This window comes from Mauremys reevesii, linkage group 17 (genome assembly GCF_016161935.1).
Source record: "Mauremys reevesii isolate NIE-2019 linkage group 17, ASM1616193v1, whole genome shotgun sequence".
In the NCBI taxonomy this organism is placed as follows: domain Eukaryota; kingdom Metazoa; phylum Chordata; order Testudines; family Geoemydidae; genus Mauremys; species Mauremys reevesii.
In genome coordinates, this window is record NC_052639.1 from 5,272,027 (window position 1) to 5,289,126 (window position 17,100).

A 17,100-nucleotide genomic window follows, 5' to 3' on the forward strand; every position below is an offset into this window, starting at 1 on the left:
GCAAGGCTGGGCCCTGGAGTCCAGGCAGATGTGCACCTTGGTGGCCTGGCCCCCTTGGCTGGGGAAGTTTTGCAGCAGGAAGGAGACAGGATTGACACCAGCACCTTCCTCCACACCCTTTATTGGTTCTCACGCTCTTCCAGCCACTTCAGCCCCTGGCACAGGCTCCAGCCACAGGTGGGGCACTGAGGGGAGCTGGTGAGCAGAGGGCATGGTGCCAGGCCAGCCCTGGGCTCTCAGGGCAGCTGTGAGGGGGGCAGCCGAGACTCCCCTGAACAGGGGGACTAGCCTAAGGCAGGAGCTCAGGGCCAGGCACGCTCAGGGAGTGGGGTGGGAGGGCCCCAGGAGCTGGACTCTGCAGTGCCCATGTCCCAGCCCTGCCCCTGCTGCCGCCCCAGGCCCGGCTTTCACATCCAGCACAACAGGAGGCTGGGAGGGGCCTGAGTGCCAGGGAGAGGTAGCTGCCGCCGGGAGGCAGAAAGCAAAGCAGCCCAGCGTCCCTGGCTCCCCTGTGGTGGGGGAGCAAGGCCTGCTTCAAGACACCCACCAAAGGAGAAGAGGCTTGGGGGGGGGGGACCCTTACCCTTCAGGCCTCCAGCAGGAAAGGGGCACTCCTGGTGCCTGCAGCACCTTTGGGCGGTGGCAGCAGCAATGGGAGCAGAGGACGCAGCACCCAGATACGTGCGCCCACACTGCTGCGTCTGGGGTTAAACTCCCACAGCAAGGGGGGCGGGGGGCTTAGACCCCCGTACTTAGCTCCACGGGGGCTGGGTGGGACAGGTCCTGCAGAGAATAGGGTCTGCGGGCCCTGGGGAAACCAGAGAAAAGGGCCCTGAGGCTGGAAGTGAGAGTGAGGGGCCAGAGCAATCCCCACAGCCCCTCCTCAGCACTGGGTTGGCCTAGGGGTGCCCCCACAGGCACTTCACAGCAGCCGGTGGGCCTGGGGGGCGCCGGTGTCCCAGCGCAGGGGCCAGCGCAGCTTGCAGTCGAGGCCCGACTTGGAGCATCGGTAGCCCCAGGGGCAGCAGTGGCGCTTGTCGGAGCAGCAGGAGCCCTGCGGAGAAATGAGAGGCCTGTTACTGTCTGCTGGGGGCAGCCGGGCTGGAGCCGAGGGGCCCCCTGGAGAGGGAGCAGCTGCCCTGCAGCTGGGGCAGGTCAGAGTCGCCAACCTCCCCCTGGTTCCCCTGCCAGTGGCCCAGCCCCTAGAATGACCTGCAGCCCTGGGCGCAGCATGGCTGGGGGCCGAGGCCACAGCAGGCAGCTGGGTGGGGGGCAGCAGCTGGGAGGGACCCACAGTCCAGGGGCTGCAGCAGGCAGCCAGTGGCAGGGGCTGGGCAGATGTTGGAGCCATGAGCTGCAGGGCTCTGTGCTGCTCCGGGGCAGCCAGCACCTCTCCCCCCGGGGTCCCGCTACGCCCCTCCCTCACCCAATGGTAGGGGCAGCACGCCCAGGCGCCCGTGGCAGCCTTGCAGCAGGTCTGGTGGGCATGGCAGTAGTGCTGGGCGTCGCAGGTCACGTCGTTGCTGGGCTCCGGGCTGGCGGGCAGCAGGGAGGCGGAGAGGCTCAGGCCCACAGGCAGCACCCGCCCGGCCTGGTGCTTCTCACAGCTCTGTGTGGCCAGGTTGCAGGTGTAGCCCCATGGGCAGCAGTGCTGGTGATCCTCACAGCACACAGCCTGGGGAGAGAGGGGTCAGCCGGCACCAAGCAGAGACAGAGCAGCCTGCCCCGGCCCTGGCTCCTGAGCCTCCGCCCACCCTCCCCCGGCCAGGGAGAGAACCCAGAGCTCCTGGCCCCCCCGCCCACCCTCCCCCGGCCAGGGAGAGAACCCAGAGCTCCTGGCCCCTGACCCCTCCCCCAGCCAGGGAGAGAACCCAGAGCTCCTGGTCTCCCCCCGCCCACCCTCCCCCGGCCAGGGAGAGAACCCAGAACTCCTGACCCCCCCCACCCTGGGAGAGAACCCAGAACTCCTGACCCCCCCCCACCCTCCCCCCAGCCCGGGAGAGAACCCAGAGCTCCTGGCCCCTGACCCCTCCCCCAGCCAGGGAGAGAACCCAGAGCTCCTGGCCCCTCCACCCTCCCACAGCCAGGGAGAGAACCCAGAGGTCCTGGCTCCTGACCCCTCCCCCCACCCACTAACCCAGTGGTTTTCAAACTTTTTTTCTGGCAACACAGTTGAAGAAAATTGTTGATGCCGGTGACCCAAGCGAGCTGGGGATGAGGGGATTGGGAGGGGCTCAGGCAGAGGATTGGGTTGCAGGGGTGAGGGCTTTGGGGTGGGGCTGGGAATGAGGGGATCGTGGGGGGCAGGGCTCTGGGGTGGGGCAGAGGATTGGGGCAGCAGGGGTGCTAAAGCAGCTTCCTGGCACCGCGGACTGCGCTGCACTCCGAAAGTGGCCAGCAGCAGGCCTGGCTCTTAGGTGGACGCGTGCAAGCAGGTCCACGCAGCCCTCGCTCACAGGCGCCCCCCCAGCTCCCATTGCCCTCCTCCCCCCCACCTAGGAGCCGGAGCTGCTGGTCGGTTCCGGGGCGCAGCGCGGTGTGGGAACGGGTAGGCACTAGCCTGCATGAGCCGGCAGCACCACCAACGAGACTTTTAACAGCCCAGTCGGTGGTGCTGACCAGAGCCGCTGCAACCCCAATTCTGGGTCACGCCCCCGTTTGAAAGCCACTGCTCTAACCCACCAGACCCCACTCCTCTCCCAGAGCCAGAGAGAGAATCCAGCAGTCTTGGCTACCGCCCCACTAACCCCTGGACCCCACTCCCCTCCCAGAGCCAGGAGTCCTGGCTCGCACTTCAAGCCCTAGAGACATCCTTCTTCAGGCCAAGGAGCGAGGCAGGGCACAAGCATGCCTGTGAGGAGCCAGGGCCTCACCCCGCTCCGCCCCCCGCCAGTGCCCCTCGCAGCGGTGGGCAGTGCACCTGCACAGGCAAGAGATGGGCACAGCCCCCCGCCCCACCCTCACATTTGGCAGATGGCAGCAGGCCCAGGAGCCCATCTCGCTCTTGCAGCAGGTCTGCCCGTCCTCGCAGCTGACCGTCTGGTTGCACTTCACGCCTCGGCTCTGGGCAGCGCCAATAATGTGAGCTGGAGCCTTGGGTGCCCAGGGCACAGAGAGCAGGGCCTGCTGGCAGCCCCCCGCCGGGTTGCACGTGTAGCCCTTGGGGCAGCAATGGACGTGGTCCTGGCAGCACACGGCCTGGGCAGGGGGAGGAGACAACAACATGCATGTATGACATGACCTGCAGCCCCACCTCTCCCCTCGTCCTCTGGTCACCCCTCAGCCACGACCCACAATGCCCTGTCTCAGTCAGAGACCCCAGGGGGTTGGAGCAGGGCCCCCCCCACTACAGGCTGGTAATTACACAGAGGAGTCCCAGCCCTGCTCTGCCTTCCAGGAGGGCCCCTGGGGCAGCAGGACCATGGTGCGGGCAGGGGAGCAAGGGCAGCTCTTACCCAGCTGCCCCTGCTCCCGAAAACATGCTCACTGACCAAGCCCCTCCCTGCACCCACAGCCGACCTCAACAGGAGACACCCCAGAGCCGTGTCCTGTAGCCCGTGCTCCAACCCACCTCCACCAGGGGGCAGCAGCCCCAGGCCCCTGTGCTCAGCCTGCAGCAGGTGTTGCCATCAGGACAGCTGGTCTGCTCGTCGCACTGCACGTCTCGGCCCCTAGAGGGCGCTCGCACTCGCGCCGGGGTTTTCTCCAGCCAGGGGACGGAGAGCAGGGCCTGCTGGCAGCCCCCCGCCGGGTTGCACGTGTAGCCCTTGGGGCAGCAATGGACGTGGTCCTGGCAGCACACGGCCTGGGCAGGGGGAGGAGACAACAACATGCATGTATGACATGACCTGCAGCCCCACCTCTCCCCTCGTCCTCTGGTCCTGGCAGCACACGGCCTGGGCGGGGGGAGGAGACTCAGCATGTGTAACAAGAACACGTAACCCCCCTTCCAACTCCCCCACTGGGAACCCACCCCGCCCCGCCCCTCCCCTCCTCGGCTGGGCGTCCACGCCCCCAGCCCCGACCCGCGGCCCCGCCACTCCCCTCCCCTCCTCGGCTGGGCGCCCACCCGCCAGCCCCGCCCCGCGGCCCCACCACTCCCCTCCTCCTCGGCTGGGCGCCCACGCCCCAGCCCCGACCCGCAGCCGCGCCACTCCCCTCCCCTCCTCTGCTGGGCACCCACCCCCCCAGCCCTGACCCGCGGCCCCACCACTCCCCTCCCCTCCTCGGCTGGGCGCCCACCCGCCAGCCCCGACCCGCAGCCGCGCCACTCCCTCCTCCGCTGGGCGCCCACCCCAGCCCCGACCCACAGCCCCGCCACTCCTCCGCTGGGCGCCCACCCCAGCCCCGACCCGCAGCCGCGCCACACCCCTCCTCGGCTGGGCGCCCGCCCCCCAGCCCTGACCCGCGGCCCCACCACACCCCTCCTCAGCTGGGCGCCCGCCCCCCAGCCCCTGACCTGGGGCCCCGCCACTCCCCTCCTCGGCTGGGCGCCCACCCGCCAGCCCCGAGCCGCAGCCGCGCCACTCCCCTCCCCTCCTCCGCTGGGCGCCCTCCCGACCCACAGCCCCACCACCACTATCCACGGCTGGGGCCCCTCAGACCTATGTCCTGTAGCCCACACTCCTACTCACCTCCACCAGGGGGCAGCAGCCCCAGGCCCCTGTGCTCAGCCTGCAGCAGGTGTTGCCATCAGGACAGCTGGTCTGCTCGTCGCACTGCACGTCTCGGCCCCTAGAGGGCGCTCGCACTCGCGCCGGGGTTTTCTCCAGCCAGGGGACGGAGAGCAGGGCCTGCTGGCAGCCCCCCGCCGGGTTGCACGTGTAGCCCTTGGGGCAGCAATGGACGTGGTCCTGGCAGCACACGGCCTGGGCAGGGGGAGGAGACAACAACATGCATGTATGACATGACCTGCAGCCCCACCTCTCCCCTCGTCCTCTGGTCACCCCTCAGCCACGACCCACAATGCCCTGTCTCAGTCAGAGACCCCAGGGGGTTGGAGCAGGGCCCCCCCCACTACAGGCTGGTAATTACACAGAGGAGTCCCAGCCCTGCTCTGCCTTCCAGGAGGGCCCCTGGGGCAGCAGGACCATGGTGCGGGCAGGGGAGCAAGGGCAGCTCTTACCCAGCTGCCCCTGCTCCCGAAAACATGCTCACTGACCAAGCCCCTCCCTGCACCCACAGCCGACCTCAACAGGAGACACCCCAGAGCCGTGTCCTGTAGCCCGTGCTCCAACCCACCTCCACCAGGGGGCAGCAGCCCCAGGCCCCTGTGCTCAGCCTGCAGCAGGTGTTGCCATCAGGACAGCTGGTCTGCTCGTCGCACTGCACGTCTCGGCCCCTAGAGGGCGCTCGCACTCGCGCCGGGGTTTTCTCCAGCCAGGGGATGGAGACAGCGGGCGGCTGGCACCTGCCCCCCGCCAGGTCGCACGTGTAGCCCTTGGGGCAGCAATGGACGTGGTCCTGGCAGCACACGGCCTGCGTGGGGGGAGGAGCTTATTAGCATATAGGAGAGTCAGTGATTCTGGGCCCCCGGCCTGCACGGAGGGGGGAGGAGGGAGAAGGCTTCAGGGGAGGAGGTGGCCGACCAGCACCGGGGGAAGGGGTCTATAGCTAAGAAGGCGGCTGCCCAGCACCCAGGGGAGGGACAGGGCTGCAGGGGAAGGGCAGTATCTGGGGAGGGGGCAGGGCTGGGAGCAGCGGGGGGTACGTATGAGCAGGAGGGGTATCTGGCCAGCACCCGAGGTGGGGCAGCTCCAGGCAGGGTCTGTCCCTCCCCGTTGTGGGGCAGCAGGAACCTCCAAGCCCTAGGCTAAGCCCCGCCTTGCCAGGCGATGCCTCCCCCCACGCCCCGTACCTCCACCAGGGGGCAGCAGGCCCAGGCCCCTGTGCTCCGCCTGCAGCAGGTGCTGCCATCAGGACAGCTGGTCTGCTCGTCGCAGCGAACCTCTCGAGCTGGGGAGCAAGACCCAGTGGTCAGAGCTGGACCCTTCCTCTGGGCTGACAGGATGGGGCCCAGTGGGGCTTGTGGCCCCAGGGCAGCCTCGGAAAGCCCTCACCCCGGGGGAAGGAATCCCTGGAGACATCTGCAGGGCCCAGCTCTGGGGCAGCATCCAGCTCACCCTCCCCTCTCCCACTGCGCTGTGCCACTCCAGTGCCCACTGCAGAGGGAAGGGTCCCTGGCCCCCAGGCACTGCTGCCCCAAGGGGATGGCAAAGTCCCAGAGCCCGTGGCATTATCAGAGCACCCGCTTCCCCTCCTCCTGCCTCCTACCTCTCTCAGAGGCGTCCAGGAGCCGGGTGAGAGGCTGCAGCTGGCCCAGCGTCGAGGCACATTTTGAGTGTTGCAGGTCGCAGGTGGTGCCCTTGGGGCAGCAGTGCAGGCGATCGCTGCAGCACACGGCCTGGAGTGCCAGGGAAGAACCCGGGCCCAGTTAAACCCAAATCCAGCTCTGGGGGGTGAGGGTGTCCCCCAGGGGCTCAGCACCAGGGGCTCAGCACCAGGGGCGCCGCCAGCCTGTCACCAGGAGGTGGAAGCTTGGCTGGCAGAGCCCGCTAGGCCCCAGCCATTTCTACAGCATCTTCCCTGAGCACACTCAGCGCCCAGCAGTGCTGAAAAGCAGCCACAGCTGGGGACAGAGCCCAACACCTGGAACTTCTGAGAGGGGCCCTCAGGAGCCGTGACATGCCCAGAGCAGCCTGAGGGAACCCGCCTGCCCAGCCTGGCATGAACCTGGCACCCAAGGCTCAGCACAGGGAGGTGACACCTCCTCGTCTGGGGCAGATACCAGGGGAGGCGGCCATGTGGGCAGATCACTGGTGCCAGTCCCGAGGCAGGAGACAAGTGGCAGCGCAGCCTGGCTGGCTGCCCGCTGGGAGACATGGCGCAGAGTGCCAGGTGCCCCGTTATGTGCAGTGAGACACCCACTTTGGGGTGTCCCTGCCCCTGCAGCCCGCTCCCCTCCCCCCGGCCTGGCACGTCATCACCGCCGGGGCAGCGTTTAACCCGCCCAGGGGCGCAGGATGCCAGACCGGGCTCTGCAGCACCTCTGTGCCATGGGGCAGGTGTCAATCCGAAAGGCGCTGGCACAGACATCTCAAGGCTGCCCTAGGACACCAGGCGGGGCAGAGGGAACGGGCAGCTCACAGAATGCCTGGGGGGGGGGGGGGGGGGAAGACGACACACACAACTCACGCCCTGCCCTGCCCTGCCCACCCCATCCTCACTCACGTTCTGCAGTGGGCAGCAGCCGTACTGGCTGGTCGGCAGCTGGCAGCAGGTGGTGCCGTCCTGACACACTGACTTGTGGTCGGGGCAGGTGATCACGCCGAGCGAGACTGGGGAGGGCAGGGTAAGGGAGGTCAGGGGGCACAGACCAACACCCCCCAGCGGCTGCTCCACCAGGGCCCTGACCGCACCTGCCACCCCACAGGCCTCTGCACCGGCTGCAGGCAGGGCCCCAGGAGCAGCTTGGGGGCACCTCCTACCAGAGAGGTGAGCTCTCAACCCAACTCTGGGGGTAGCCATTGATCTCCGTATCCGACTCCTCTTCACAGAGCAGCTGTGGGGTGTCCGACTGAATGTACACAGCACACCCACCACTGCCATGCAGCCACCTCTGGGGGTGGCATGGCCGCTGTCTAACAGCGCATAGGAAGGGAAGCAGACCCCCCGCCCCTGCCCAGGATCGTCTTGGCTGCCCAAGCAGCCCTGTAACGAGTGTCTTCCATGATGCTGTGGGGCAGGGGACTGCCCAGGGGTTTAGGCCAGGGCAGTGCCCATAGCAGACAAGGGGCTGGCTCACTCCTCCAGCCAGGTGTGGGGCCCAACGCAGAGGACACCACACGGCACGGGGAGCCCAGCCCCTCCAGCCTGCTCCCCGGGACCCTCACATGTGGGGCCGAGCAGCCCATGGGACCGCTCCCCACCCCAGCCCATGCCGTACCTGGCACTCCCTGCCACGGCGCTCGCTTCCGCGCTGGCACCTTGCTGCCCAGGGGCTGCGCCCCAGTGGCTGAGAGGCAGCGGGCATGTTCCAGGTCGCAGGTGGTGGCATGGGGGCAGCAGTGCACCTTGTCCGTGCAGCAGGCGGCCTGCCAGAGATATGGGGCATAGCAGAGCAGAGAGGGAAGCCAGCAACTCCCCAGCTCCCTCCCTCGCCAGCCCCCAGGCCAGCTCCGCCTGGCCCCCCACCTCAACCCACAAGGCACCCAGGTCGACCCCCAGCACACCCTCTCACCAGTGCCTCGCCCTGGGCTTGGCACAGCCGCCCCAGAACCAACCCTTACCCACGGCCCCCTGTATACGAATCCTGCCCCTCCCGCCAACCCAGGCCCCCTGTATCCCAGCCCCACCCCTGCCCCCCCAACCGACCCATGGATCCCCATATCCCAGCCCTGCCCCCTGCCAACCCAGGCCCCCTGCATCCCAGCCCCACCCCTGCCCCCCCAACCGACCCATGGATCCCCACATCCCAGCCCTGCCCCCTGCCAACCCAGGCCCCTGTAGTCCAGCCCCACCCCGGCCCCCCCAACCGACCCATGGATCCCCACATCCCAGCCCTGCCCCCCAGCCAACCCACAGCCCCCTGCATCCCAGCCCTTCTCCCCCACGGTCCCCTATAGCCCAGCCCGGTACCTGTGGCATGGGGCAGCACCCCCAGGAGCCAGTGGGCATCATGCAGCAGGTGGACTCATTGGGACACTCTGATTCGCCATCAGGGCACTGGACAGCACCAGCGGCTGGGAGACCTGCCAAGAGCATAGCCAGCGCCTGGCACTCAGCAGAGAGAAGCCAGGGCAGCTCTGCCCTCAGCCCCTCGCCCGCAGGCAGAGCCACTCGGCAGACACCCCCCACGGCAAGCAAGCAGCTCCACCAGCTCACCAGAAGGTGGCAGCTGGAGTCTCTTGCTCCAGAGCCCTCCCTGGGGGAGTCCAAGACCCACTGGGACCTGGGGAGAGGAATCCATCAGCCCCTGCCCCCAGTACTATGGGAAACCTCCTGCTACAGCCCCTGCCCCCCACAATCCAACAGCTGGAGGACGAGACGCCAAGCCCTCCTGCACCAGTGCAGCCAGGCATGTGGCGTGGCCGCTAGAGGGGGTCATGAGCTCCTGGCATCGGGCAGAGCCCGGTCGGCACCAGACCCGGGGCCAGAGGCAGAGACTGTCAGTGCCAACAGGGTCCCCTTGTGTCGTACAGCATCCACGCTCAGACGCAGGGGCCCAGGACACCCCCCCGACCCCACCTCCGGCCCCATACCTGGGAGCACAAAGCAGGATCTGCCGTCGGCACTGCAGTGGGACCCCCGGGGGCAGCAGTGATGCCTGTCGGCGCAGGCGACGGCCTGAGGAGAGACAGAGGAGATGGCTCTGGGCAGCACAGCCAGCATATCCCAGCACCCTGATCCCGGGACAGGCGATGGGGGCTAGGAGCAGCCACGTGGGCCACGGAAATGCACCCAAGGCAGATGGACACCAGCACCAAGCAGCTCCAACCCCTGGACGCCAACAGTATCCCCCCCACATGGGGAAACTGAGGCACGGTGAGGGAACAGGACTCAGTGGCAGAGGACGGGGAACCCCCAGTTCTAAGCACTGGAGAAGGGCTGCTTCTCCCAGGCCAGGACAAACGCTGCCCACGCCACTGGAGGACGGGCACGCAGTCAGGCAGCACCAGGCTGCCCTGGGCTGGCGGAGGGGGCAAAGGAAAACACCAGCCCTTGGCCAAGCAGGAGATCAGGACCATGGGAGAGCTACAGCCATGCCCTACAATCCACTCTGCCGCCGGGAACTCCCAGCACTGTACCGCCCCCCCTCCCCTTGCCTTCTACTCCCACATGGGCACCACGGGCCAGCCAGGCCCATGTCCTGTCTCCAGCAGGGTCCAGCCCCAGGTGAACCGAGGAGCCCCACGCTAGTAGCTGTGGGATAAGCTGGCCCTCCAGAAAGGCCTCATCCTAATCCGAGTCGGGCTCCCATCTGTGCTAGCAGCAACGGTGACAACTTGGGATGTCCCTGGGACCCACAGAAACAGCCAATCCCTGCTTGGTCTCAGTGACAGCCTGCAGCAGGGAGTTCCACAGTGTAACTATGCCCTGGGTGGAAGGGATTTCCACAGACCACCAGGGGAGACCCCTCCCCCACACTGTCTACAGGCAGGGCCTGACCCAGCCTGGCAGCTGGCCAGGAAGCTCTCTGGGGAGAACGGCCCAGCCCGGCAGCCCCGCATGGGACTGTGGGTACAGCCGCTCACGTCTCAAGTACACGCTGGAGGCCCCCAGCCCCGGGCCAGGCGCTTACCTCCGACAATGGGCAGCAGCTGAAGGAGCCGGCCGGCGTGCGCAGGCAGCTGTATTCGGCGGGGCACTGGGTACCATCGGGGCACACGGTCCCGGCAGGCTCGGCCACGCTGCTGGCCTGGGTCATAGGCAGGGAGTGCGGGGAGCCCTGGTGGAGGAGACAGAGGGTGAGGGGGATGCAGTGCAGGGAGCCTACAGCACAATGGCCCCCAAAACCACCCGCTGGCTCCTGGTCAGAGGTGAGGGGCTGAGTCATGGCTTGGACGCAGCCAGACTGAAGTGCCTTGGGCAGACCCTCAAACCCCCCCAGATCCCACCCCAGGCTCTCAGTGGGGGAGGTGTACAGCCTGGGCTGGGAAGGGCACCGGGCACAGACACGTCTGCTTTCCACGCTCAGCACCACTGCCACCAGTGGGGGCTGGCGGGCAGGTCCCCTCCCCTTGGCTGGCCCGGTTGGGGGCCCAGCTCTGCCTGGGGCAGCTGCGACGGGGCAGGAGACCCCTGAGCTTCGGCAGTTTCTACCCATTACTGGCTGGGGTTTTTAGCCCTGGTGTCTAGACCAGGGGCTGCCCCCCAGCACGCAGAGCTCAGGGCACTCCCAGACAGTGGGCCCAGGCTGCCCCAGGGGGCACAAAGGGACTGGATTGCACCCCGTGGGGGAAGGGCTCCAGCACGTGGTGCGGGAGGGTTAGCACAGCTTCCTGGCAGGCCGGGCGGGGGGGAGTGGATGAGGCAAGCAGGGCAGTAAATCACAGGCAGGTTCTGCAACACGGCTTCCGCCGGGGATCTGGGTTATGACAATGCTCCCGCCAACCCAGGCCCTTCCTCCCGTCCCCAGGAGCGACTCCCTCCACACCCCGCAGCCTCGCTGCCCCCAGCCACCAGAGCAGTTCAGCCCCTGCAGCGTCTCGGGCACTGGCCAGAGACCCAGCGAGCCTGCTCTGCTCTGCACAGGCCAGAGTGGCTGGCTCTGCACCCGGGGGGGGGGGGGAGGGGGGGGAGGAGAACACCAGGCAGAGCCACCTTCACCGCCCATAGCGACCCCTCCAGCCCTCGCCCAGGACAGACACAGACAGACACTCACCAGAGGTGGGGGGCAGCAGGCGTAGCCGTCCCCTCCGGGATCCCGGCAGCAGACGTCAAACCCCTGGCACAGCTGCCCATCGGGGCACCGCAGGGAGGCCACCGCTCCGGACAGCGCCAGCCACAATGGCACGAGCGACCACATCCTTGGGGTGAGAACCTGCAAGGGATCAGCCAACAGCAGCTCAGCCGCCTCACCCCACCACCTCTCCTGGGGCACCTGGCTTCAACCCTGAGCCACCAGCTGGCTGTGGGGCTCGGCAGAACCCCAGACAAAGCTGGAGGGAAGGAAGCAGGACTCCTGGGTTCTGTCCCTGGCTCTGCTCCCGACGTGCTGTGCAACCAGGGACAAGCAGAGTCACTCCCCTGCCTCTGTGTCTCAGTTTCCCCATCTGTAAAATGGGGGTAAGTACTTACCTTTGCCCCCACCCCTGAACCAGAAGACGCCACTGCACAAAAGCAGCCCCACCACCAGCCCCACCCTCCGGCTAACGCAACAGGCCACTTCCCCAGCCGGGCCCCCCCCCCCGAGAGCTGTTCTCTGGCACCAGCCTGCTTCTAGGTGAGGGCCTGGCTGTGCTGAGCGGCTGGTTGGACCAGCGAGTCCCAGCACTGGGGGTGGGGGCTGTGGCTCAGGTGCGGTGTCCCTCCCGCTCCCCTCCGGCTGGAACCCACCAGCACTGCAGCTGCCCCTGTTGTGACACTGCCTCGTGCCCAGCCGCGCCCGGGGAAAGCCCCCGGCACGCAGCCTCCGCCCCCTCGCTGTTGGGAACCAGCCCTGGGAGGGGATCAGTGACCAAACCAGCCCCACAGCCCAAAGTCCAGGCCGATAAGAGCTCCAGCCTGGCCCCCTCCTCCGGCGCGGCGGCTCCAGTGGGGACCTGGCCGCAGGCCAGCAGAAACACGGATGCAGCAGAGAGGCGGAAACGCAAACCGTGTATCAGGGCACAGCAGCTTGGGAAGCAGCTGGGCCCCTCCTCCCCCCGGCATCACAGCCCCTTTGAGCTAGAGCAGTGCAGGCCAGTGCTCAGAACCCAGAGCCAGGCCTCCGGAGCCCCCTCCCGCCCTGCTGTGAGCGGACGAGGCCAAGGGGCCTTCTGCTCTGGGACGTTCGTTCGTTCGGGCTGGAAAGGGCTAGCCACACGCCCTGCCTGCTGCAGGTGACTCTGGAGTCCCACCTGGGTGAACCGGGCCCAATGCCACTCAGCCACGGGTCCCCCGTGTAACCATGGCACAGACCCACAGGGAAGCGCTCACACCCGCACGCCTGCCAGCAGGGAGGGGTGGCTGCAAGTTGCCCTCATGGGGGGCTTGGAAATCACACCCACACCCACACTGTGTTCACGGCGCCCCCAATGGCAGGCAGAGCCAAGTGCCCACCGGGTCACGAGAGGAACATCTCCACCTGCCTGAATTCAAGAGACGAGCCCCAAAGAGTGGGGCAGGTGTCGCTCACCCCTCCGGGAAGCCCCTCAGAGACAGGCGGTGGGGTGTGGTGTGGGATAGCGCTGAGCAGGCCTGGGCCGGAGCCGTGACTCGTCTCCCCGATCTCCCACGCTCCCCAGTGCTCTCGATCCTGGAACCAGAGCCCCAGCATTGACTGGGCCAGGCCTGACGATCGTCCCATGGCTCCGGCACTGCCCAGAGCACGCCCCCACCCCCCGCAGCCAGGGAATCCTTGTCCCATCCTGCTTCCAGCTGCCCCACCCATCAGCAAAGCACAGGCCACCCCCCGGGCTCTCCTCACCCCCCCCCCAAAGTCCTGCTGAGACAGAGATCAGGGTTCGCTTGCCTCCATCGGGGACGGCGGGGGGGAAGAGGGCATCTCTCCTGGCCCCTGCCCGTGGGCATGGAGACGTGTGCCTGCCCTCCACCTGGCTCCGGCAGCTGCATGCGCCTCTAGCAGCGTTCGCCTCAGGCGCTATAACCACAAGATGCAACCCTCAGCCGCGGCTCCCCGATAGCATCGCCTGGCGGTGCAGGAGCCCTGCACGCGGCCCTCACCTCATGCCGCAGCCCACGGGGCATGGCTCAGCCTGCTGGGGGCACTACAGCTCCCCAGCAGCTGGGTGGAGCAGAGGCAGTTCTGTCCTGTCCCCCCCGTCCCCCCCCCCACACACACACGGTGCTGCCGCATAGACAGTTCAGTGTTTGCTCACGGGGTAAATCAGGGCCAGATCCCCACCTCCCCCCAGGAGAGCAACCCCTGGCACTGGGCCTCTCACCCCGCAAGTCCCCCCTGCCCCTGGAACGCTGCACCCTTGGCCCCCAGCACCCAACTCAGCCTAGAGAACCTGGGGCAGAGCCGCACAAGCCGGGAGGGCTCTGCACCAGGTACCAGAGCAGCTGGGAGTCAGACGCCTACCAGCGAGAGCAGGCCCCCCGGCACACACTCTCGCTTCCCCTCCGCCCACACACTTCCCCATGCCTGCCAGCCAGGTCTGGGAGTCTGGCTCCCCCCGCCTCCAGCCCAGCGTTCCTGTCAGCAGGCAAGAGAGGCAGGTCACAGCCAGACAGGGGTGATAAACACTTGTGGGAGAGCAGCCACCACGGGGACAGCCTTCTGGCCTGGGTGCGAGGCTCTGGGTGACGGTGTGGTTAACTAACCCCCCCGCCCTGCTCATCACCGATGTTATCACCGAGCCTGAGAGTGCGAGCCCTGGCGGCTCAGCAGCCTTTCACAGCATCTCTCACCCCACCCCCACCCCCAGACAGGCTGCACTGACAAACTGCAGCGCCTAGCCACAGAAAGGGGAGTCCCATTTTACACATGGGGAAACTGAGGCACAGAGAGGGGCTGTGAGTGGGCTACGTTCAGGCAGCCAGTCAGTGGCAGAGCCAGGGACCAAACTGGCTCCCAATCCCTTCTGAGCCCCCTAGACATTGGGGGCTTGGTAAGGGGCAGCAAAGCGGGTCTGGCTCTGGGCAGAGTTCATAAGCCCATGGTGGGAACAGGACACGCGCTGAACCTCAGCTCCTTGCAATCCCTGGGACTGTCCCAGGAGCACAGCTCCCCTGGCTCTAGCAGGAAAGAAGCCTCCCTTCAACGAGCTGGGTGCCAGGACCCATCTGCCATTGCCAGCTCACCACCAACCTGCTGGGTGACCAGAGACAAGTTCCCTCCCCTGGCCTCAGTTTCCCCATCTGCCAGGAGATAATGCCTCCCCAGGGTAGGGGTCAATTCCCACCTGTAGAGGTCTACACGCCTCTCAGCACAAGCGCACCCAGAAGTGCCTTCCCATGAGCACATGATGCACAGACACAAACAAAGGACCTTCCTGTCTCTCCCCCCGCCCCACTGCTGCTTCCCACCGCTAGATACACGTGCATTCTGGTCCCACCACCACGTGCCCTCCTAGATTGTGCAAAGCCGCCTCTGGCGCGTCCCATTGCACTCCCTAACCCAAGCTGCCCCTTGCCCTCAGAGAGACCTGTAACAGCATTTACAGCGAAAGTAGCACATGGTGTTTACAGCTCATGTACAGCTCTGTCCATGCATGCAATAAAGATCCTAGCGAGTGCACTGGAGCTGGGGGCAGGGGTTGCCTACACCAATTCCTCTTACTTCACTCACACGGCTGAGTTTGCGCCCAGTTTCTACCAGCCATGAAGGAAACGAAACCCCATGACAGACGAGGGGAAGCCAGATGGGGAAGCAAAACTAGAAAGATGGACGTCAGAGCCCAGTGCAAACAGCTGAGTCCCTCAACACACCTCACCCTTGCTCCAGAAAATGCTGGTCACACAGCTCGGCCTCACAGCAGCCTGCCTGGGCCATTCCAGGTCCAGTCCAAGGCAGCTCATCCACACGTAAGGGGCATGACGGGCCCACTGAGCCAGGGCACAGCCACCAAGCAGGGAAGGGACTTGGAGTCTTCACTGCCCAGTGGGTGTAGCAGTACGAGGAGAGAGCTGCCCGCATTAGCCCAAACTCCTGGTGGAGACACAGCTCTGGATTTTACTGGGACCTAGCGAGGGGAAGCCTGAGTGTGGGAGAAGACAGTGCCGCCCTTCCCTAGCCACGGCACGGTCGAAAGCCCTCGATTCCTAGTGCAATGGCTAATTCACTCCTTTGCCTGCTGTACATCCAACCTCCTTTAGCCATGGAGACTCGGCAGGGCCACGGGCCCTCGCAGAGGAGGCCAGCACCATGTCATCCCACATAGACCATGGTCAAACCCGCCCCAAGATAAGCGAGGTGGAGGGTGCCAGGGAGAGGCAGAGCGTGCCCACTAGGGACAGGACAGGAGACACCAAGCAGGTGCTCCGGGATCCGGGCAGCACCGCTGGGCTAGTCACGAGTCTGTCTCTTTGCTTGCTCGCACATCACACTGGGATATGAATCATGACCTCGGTAGCCACGAGCAGACAGGCCACCAGTAGGACTTGTGCCCATGCAGCACCACCCAGTAAGCCACACAACCTTGGGGAAGGGCAGCACCCAGCACCACTACTGAAGGGGAAACTGAGGCACAGAGTTAGCCTGGCCTGCCAAAGTGACAGGGCAGCTCAGGTCCAGAGCAAGGAATAGAACTCAGGGCCCCTGGTTCAGAATCCTGCGTGTCAGCTGCAGAGTGCTGGCCTAGCTGGGCACCCGGCTCTGGGCACCTCCCTGTCAGCGCGAGGCGATGCCACCACAGGAGCCGTCCACAGCCAGGCTAGTGCACCCAGCAGGTCACGCTCGGCTCTCGTGCGAGCTGCACTGAACACCCCAACTCCAGCACCGGCCGCTGTCTCGCCCCCCAGAGCAGGGGCCATGTGCCGACCTGCCCATGGGCACAAGGCAACCCGGCCAGGCCAGCGGCCCGCCCTGGCCCCTGAGGGGCGGGCAGGGGACGGGGAGCCCAGCCCGGCCCGGCCAGGCCAGGGGAGACACCTGCCAGGCTGCAGCAGCCCGGCCAGGCCCGGGAAGTCACCTGCCAGGCCGCAGCACCCCCCTCCCCGGCGGTGACCCGCAGGGCTCCCGCCCCCCAGCCCCGGGGCCCCACGTGCCCGCCCCGGGAACAGCCGCGCTGCCGGGGCACCTGGGGAGCAGGTCGCTCAGCACAGGCGGCGGCGCCTCCCCCCGGCCCCGGCCCCGGCCCCGGCCCCACCTGAGGCTGCACCGCACGAACCCGGCCCGGCCCCGGCAGCTCCCGAGCATCTGGAGTGCAAGGGCCGCGCCAGCCTCCCTCCGCCGCCAGCCCCGCCCTCTCCTTCTGATTGGGCAAGGGGCGGGGCCGGGCTCGCTCCTATTGGTCGCTGCCTCAAAGGCGGTGGCGCGTGCGGGCGAAAGCGCCCCTCGCCTCGCGGGAATCCCCAGGAGGTCACGTGACGAGCCGGTCACATGACTCAGGGGGGGCCGCGCACGTGTTGTGCTCGAGCCGAGCCCAGGGCCCCGGTCTCTGCCCCACCCCCCCCGCCCGGCCCGGCCCGGCCCGGCCCTGCCGCGCTCCCGCCTGCGCTGGACCAGCCCCGGGCCCGGGCTGGCGGCGTGACGCGAGCTCGGAGCCCGCCCGCGTTCCAGCCCGAGCGGCCGGCCGCGCCCCTCGCTTGCAGCGGGAAGCAGCCGCCCAAGCAGCGCGCTGTGTGCAGAGTTCATGAACGTCTCAGATTCCCGAGGGGGTCGGCACCTCTGAGGCTCTGCTGGAGCCAGCGCTGGGCCGGCTCCCTGGTGTGGCTAACGCTGGAGAATGTCTCCCAAGGGGCGCAGTGTGCAGAGCTAAGTCTGCTGTTTTC

The 17,100-nt window shown here is 67.1% G+C and overlaps 1 protein-coding gene across 5 annotated transcripts; it reads right to left on the bottom strand.

Annotated features, from left to right (window-relative positions):
- Positions 1-105: 105 nt before the first annotated feature.
- Positions 106-17,100, bottom strand: GRN (granulin precursor). Of its 5 annotated transcripts, none has more exons than XM_039504166.1 (15): positions 16,995-17,100; positions 11,384-11,542; positions 10,301-10,447; positions 9,261-9,345; positions 8,638-8,750; positions 7,946-8,093; positions 7,231-7,337; positions 6,274-6,403; positions 5,858-5,955; positions 5,242-5,478; positions 4,635-4,868; positions 3,572-3,805; positions 2,965-3,198; positions 1,427-1,675; positions 106-1,054 (listed from the first exon to the last, which is right to left on the bottom strand). In XM_039504166.1, the coding sequence occupies exons 2-15, from the start codon at positions 11,525-11,527 to the stop codon at positions 923-925; spliced, it is 2,292 nt and encodes a 763-aa protein (XP_039360100.1). In that variant the 5' UTR covers positions 11,528-11,542; positions 16,995-17,100; the 3' UTR covers positions 106-922. The 5 variants fall into 5 exon arrangements, with proteins under 5 accessions (XP_039360100.1, XP_039360101.1, XP_039360104.1 ...); XM_039504167.1 differs by lacking the exon at positions 16,995-17,100 and adding an exon at positions 16,476-16,629; XM_039504170.1 differs by lacking the exon at positions 16,995-17,100 and adding an exon at positions 16,497-16,518.

Coding starts and splice junctions, on each gene's coding strand:
- GRN (XM_039504166.1), bottom strand. CDS start 11,527: ATGTGGTCGCTCGTGCCATTGTGGCTGGCGCTGTCCGGAGCGGTGGCC. Junction 6,404..7,230: donor GCTGCTGCCCACTGCAGAAC/GTGAGTGAGGAT, acceptor CTGGCACTCCAG/GCCGTGTGCTGCAGCGATCG. Junction 5,479..5,857: donor CCTGCTGCCCCCTGGTGGAG/GTACGGGGCGTG, acceptor CCCCCCACGCAG/GCCGTGTGCTGCCAGGACCA.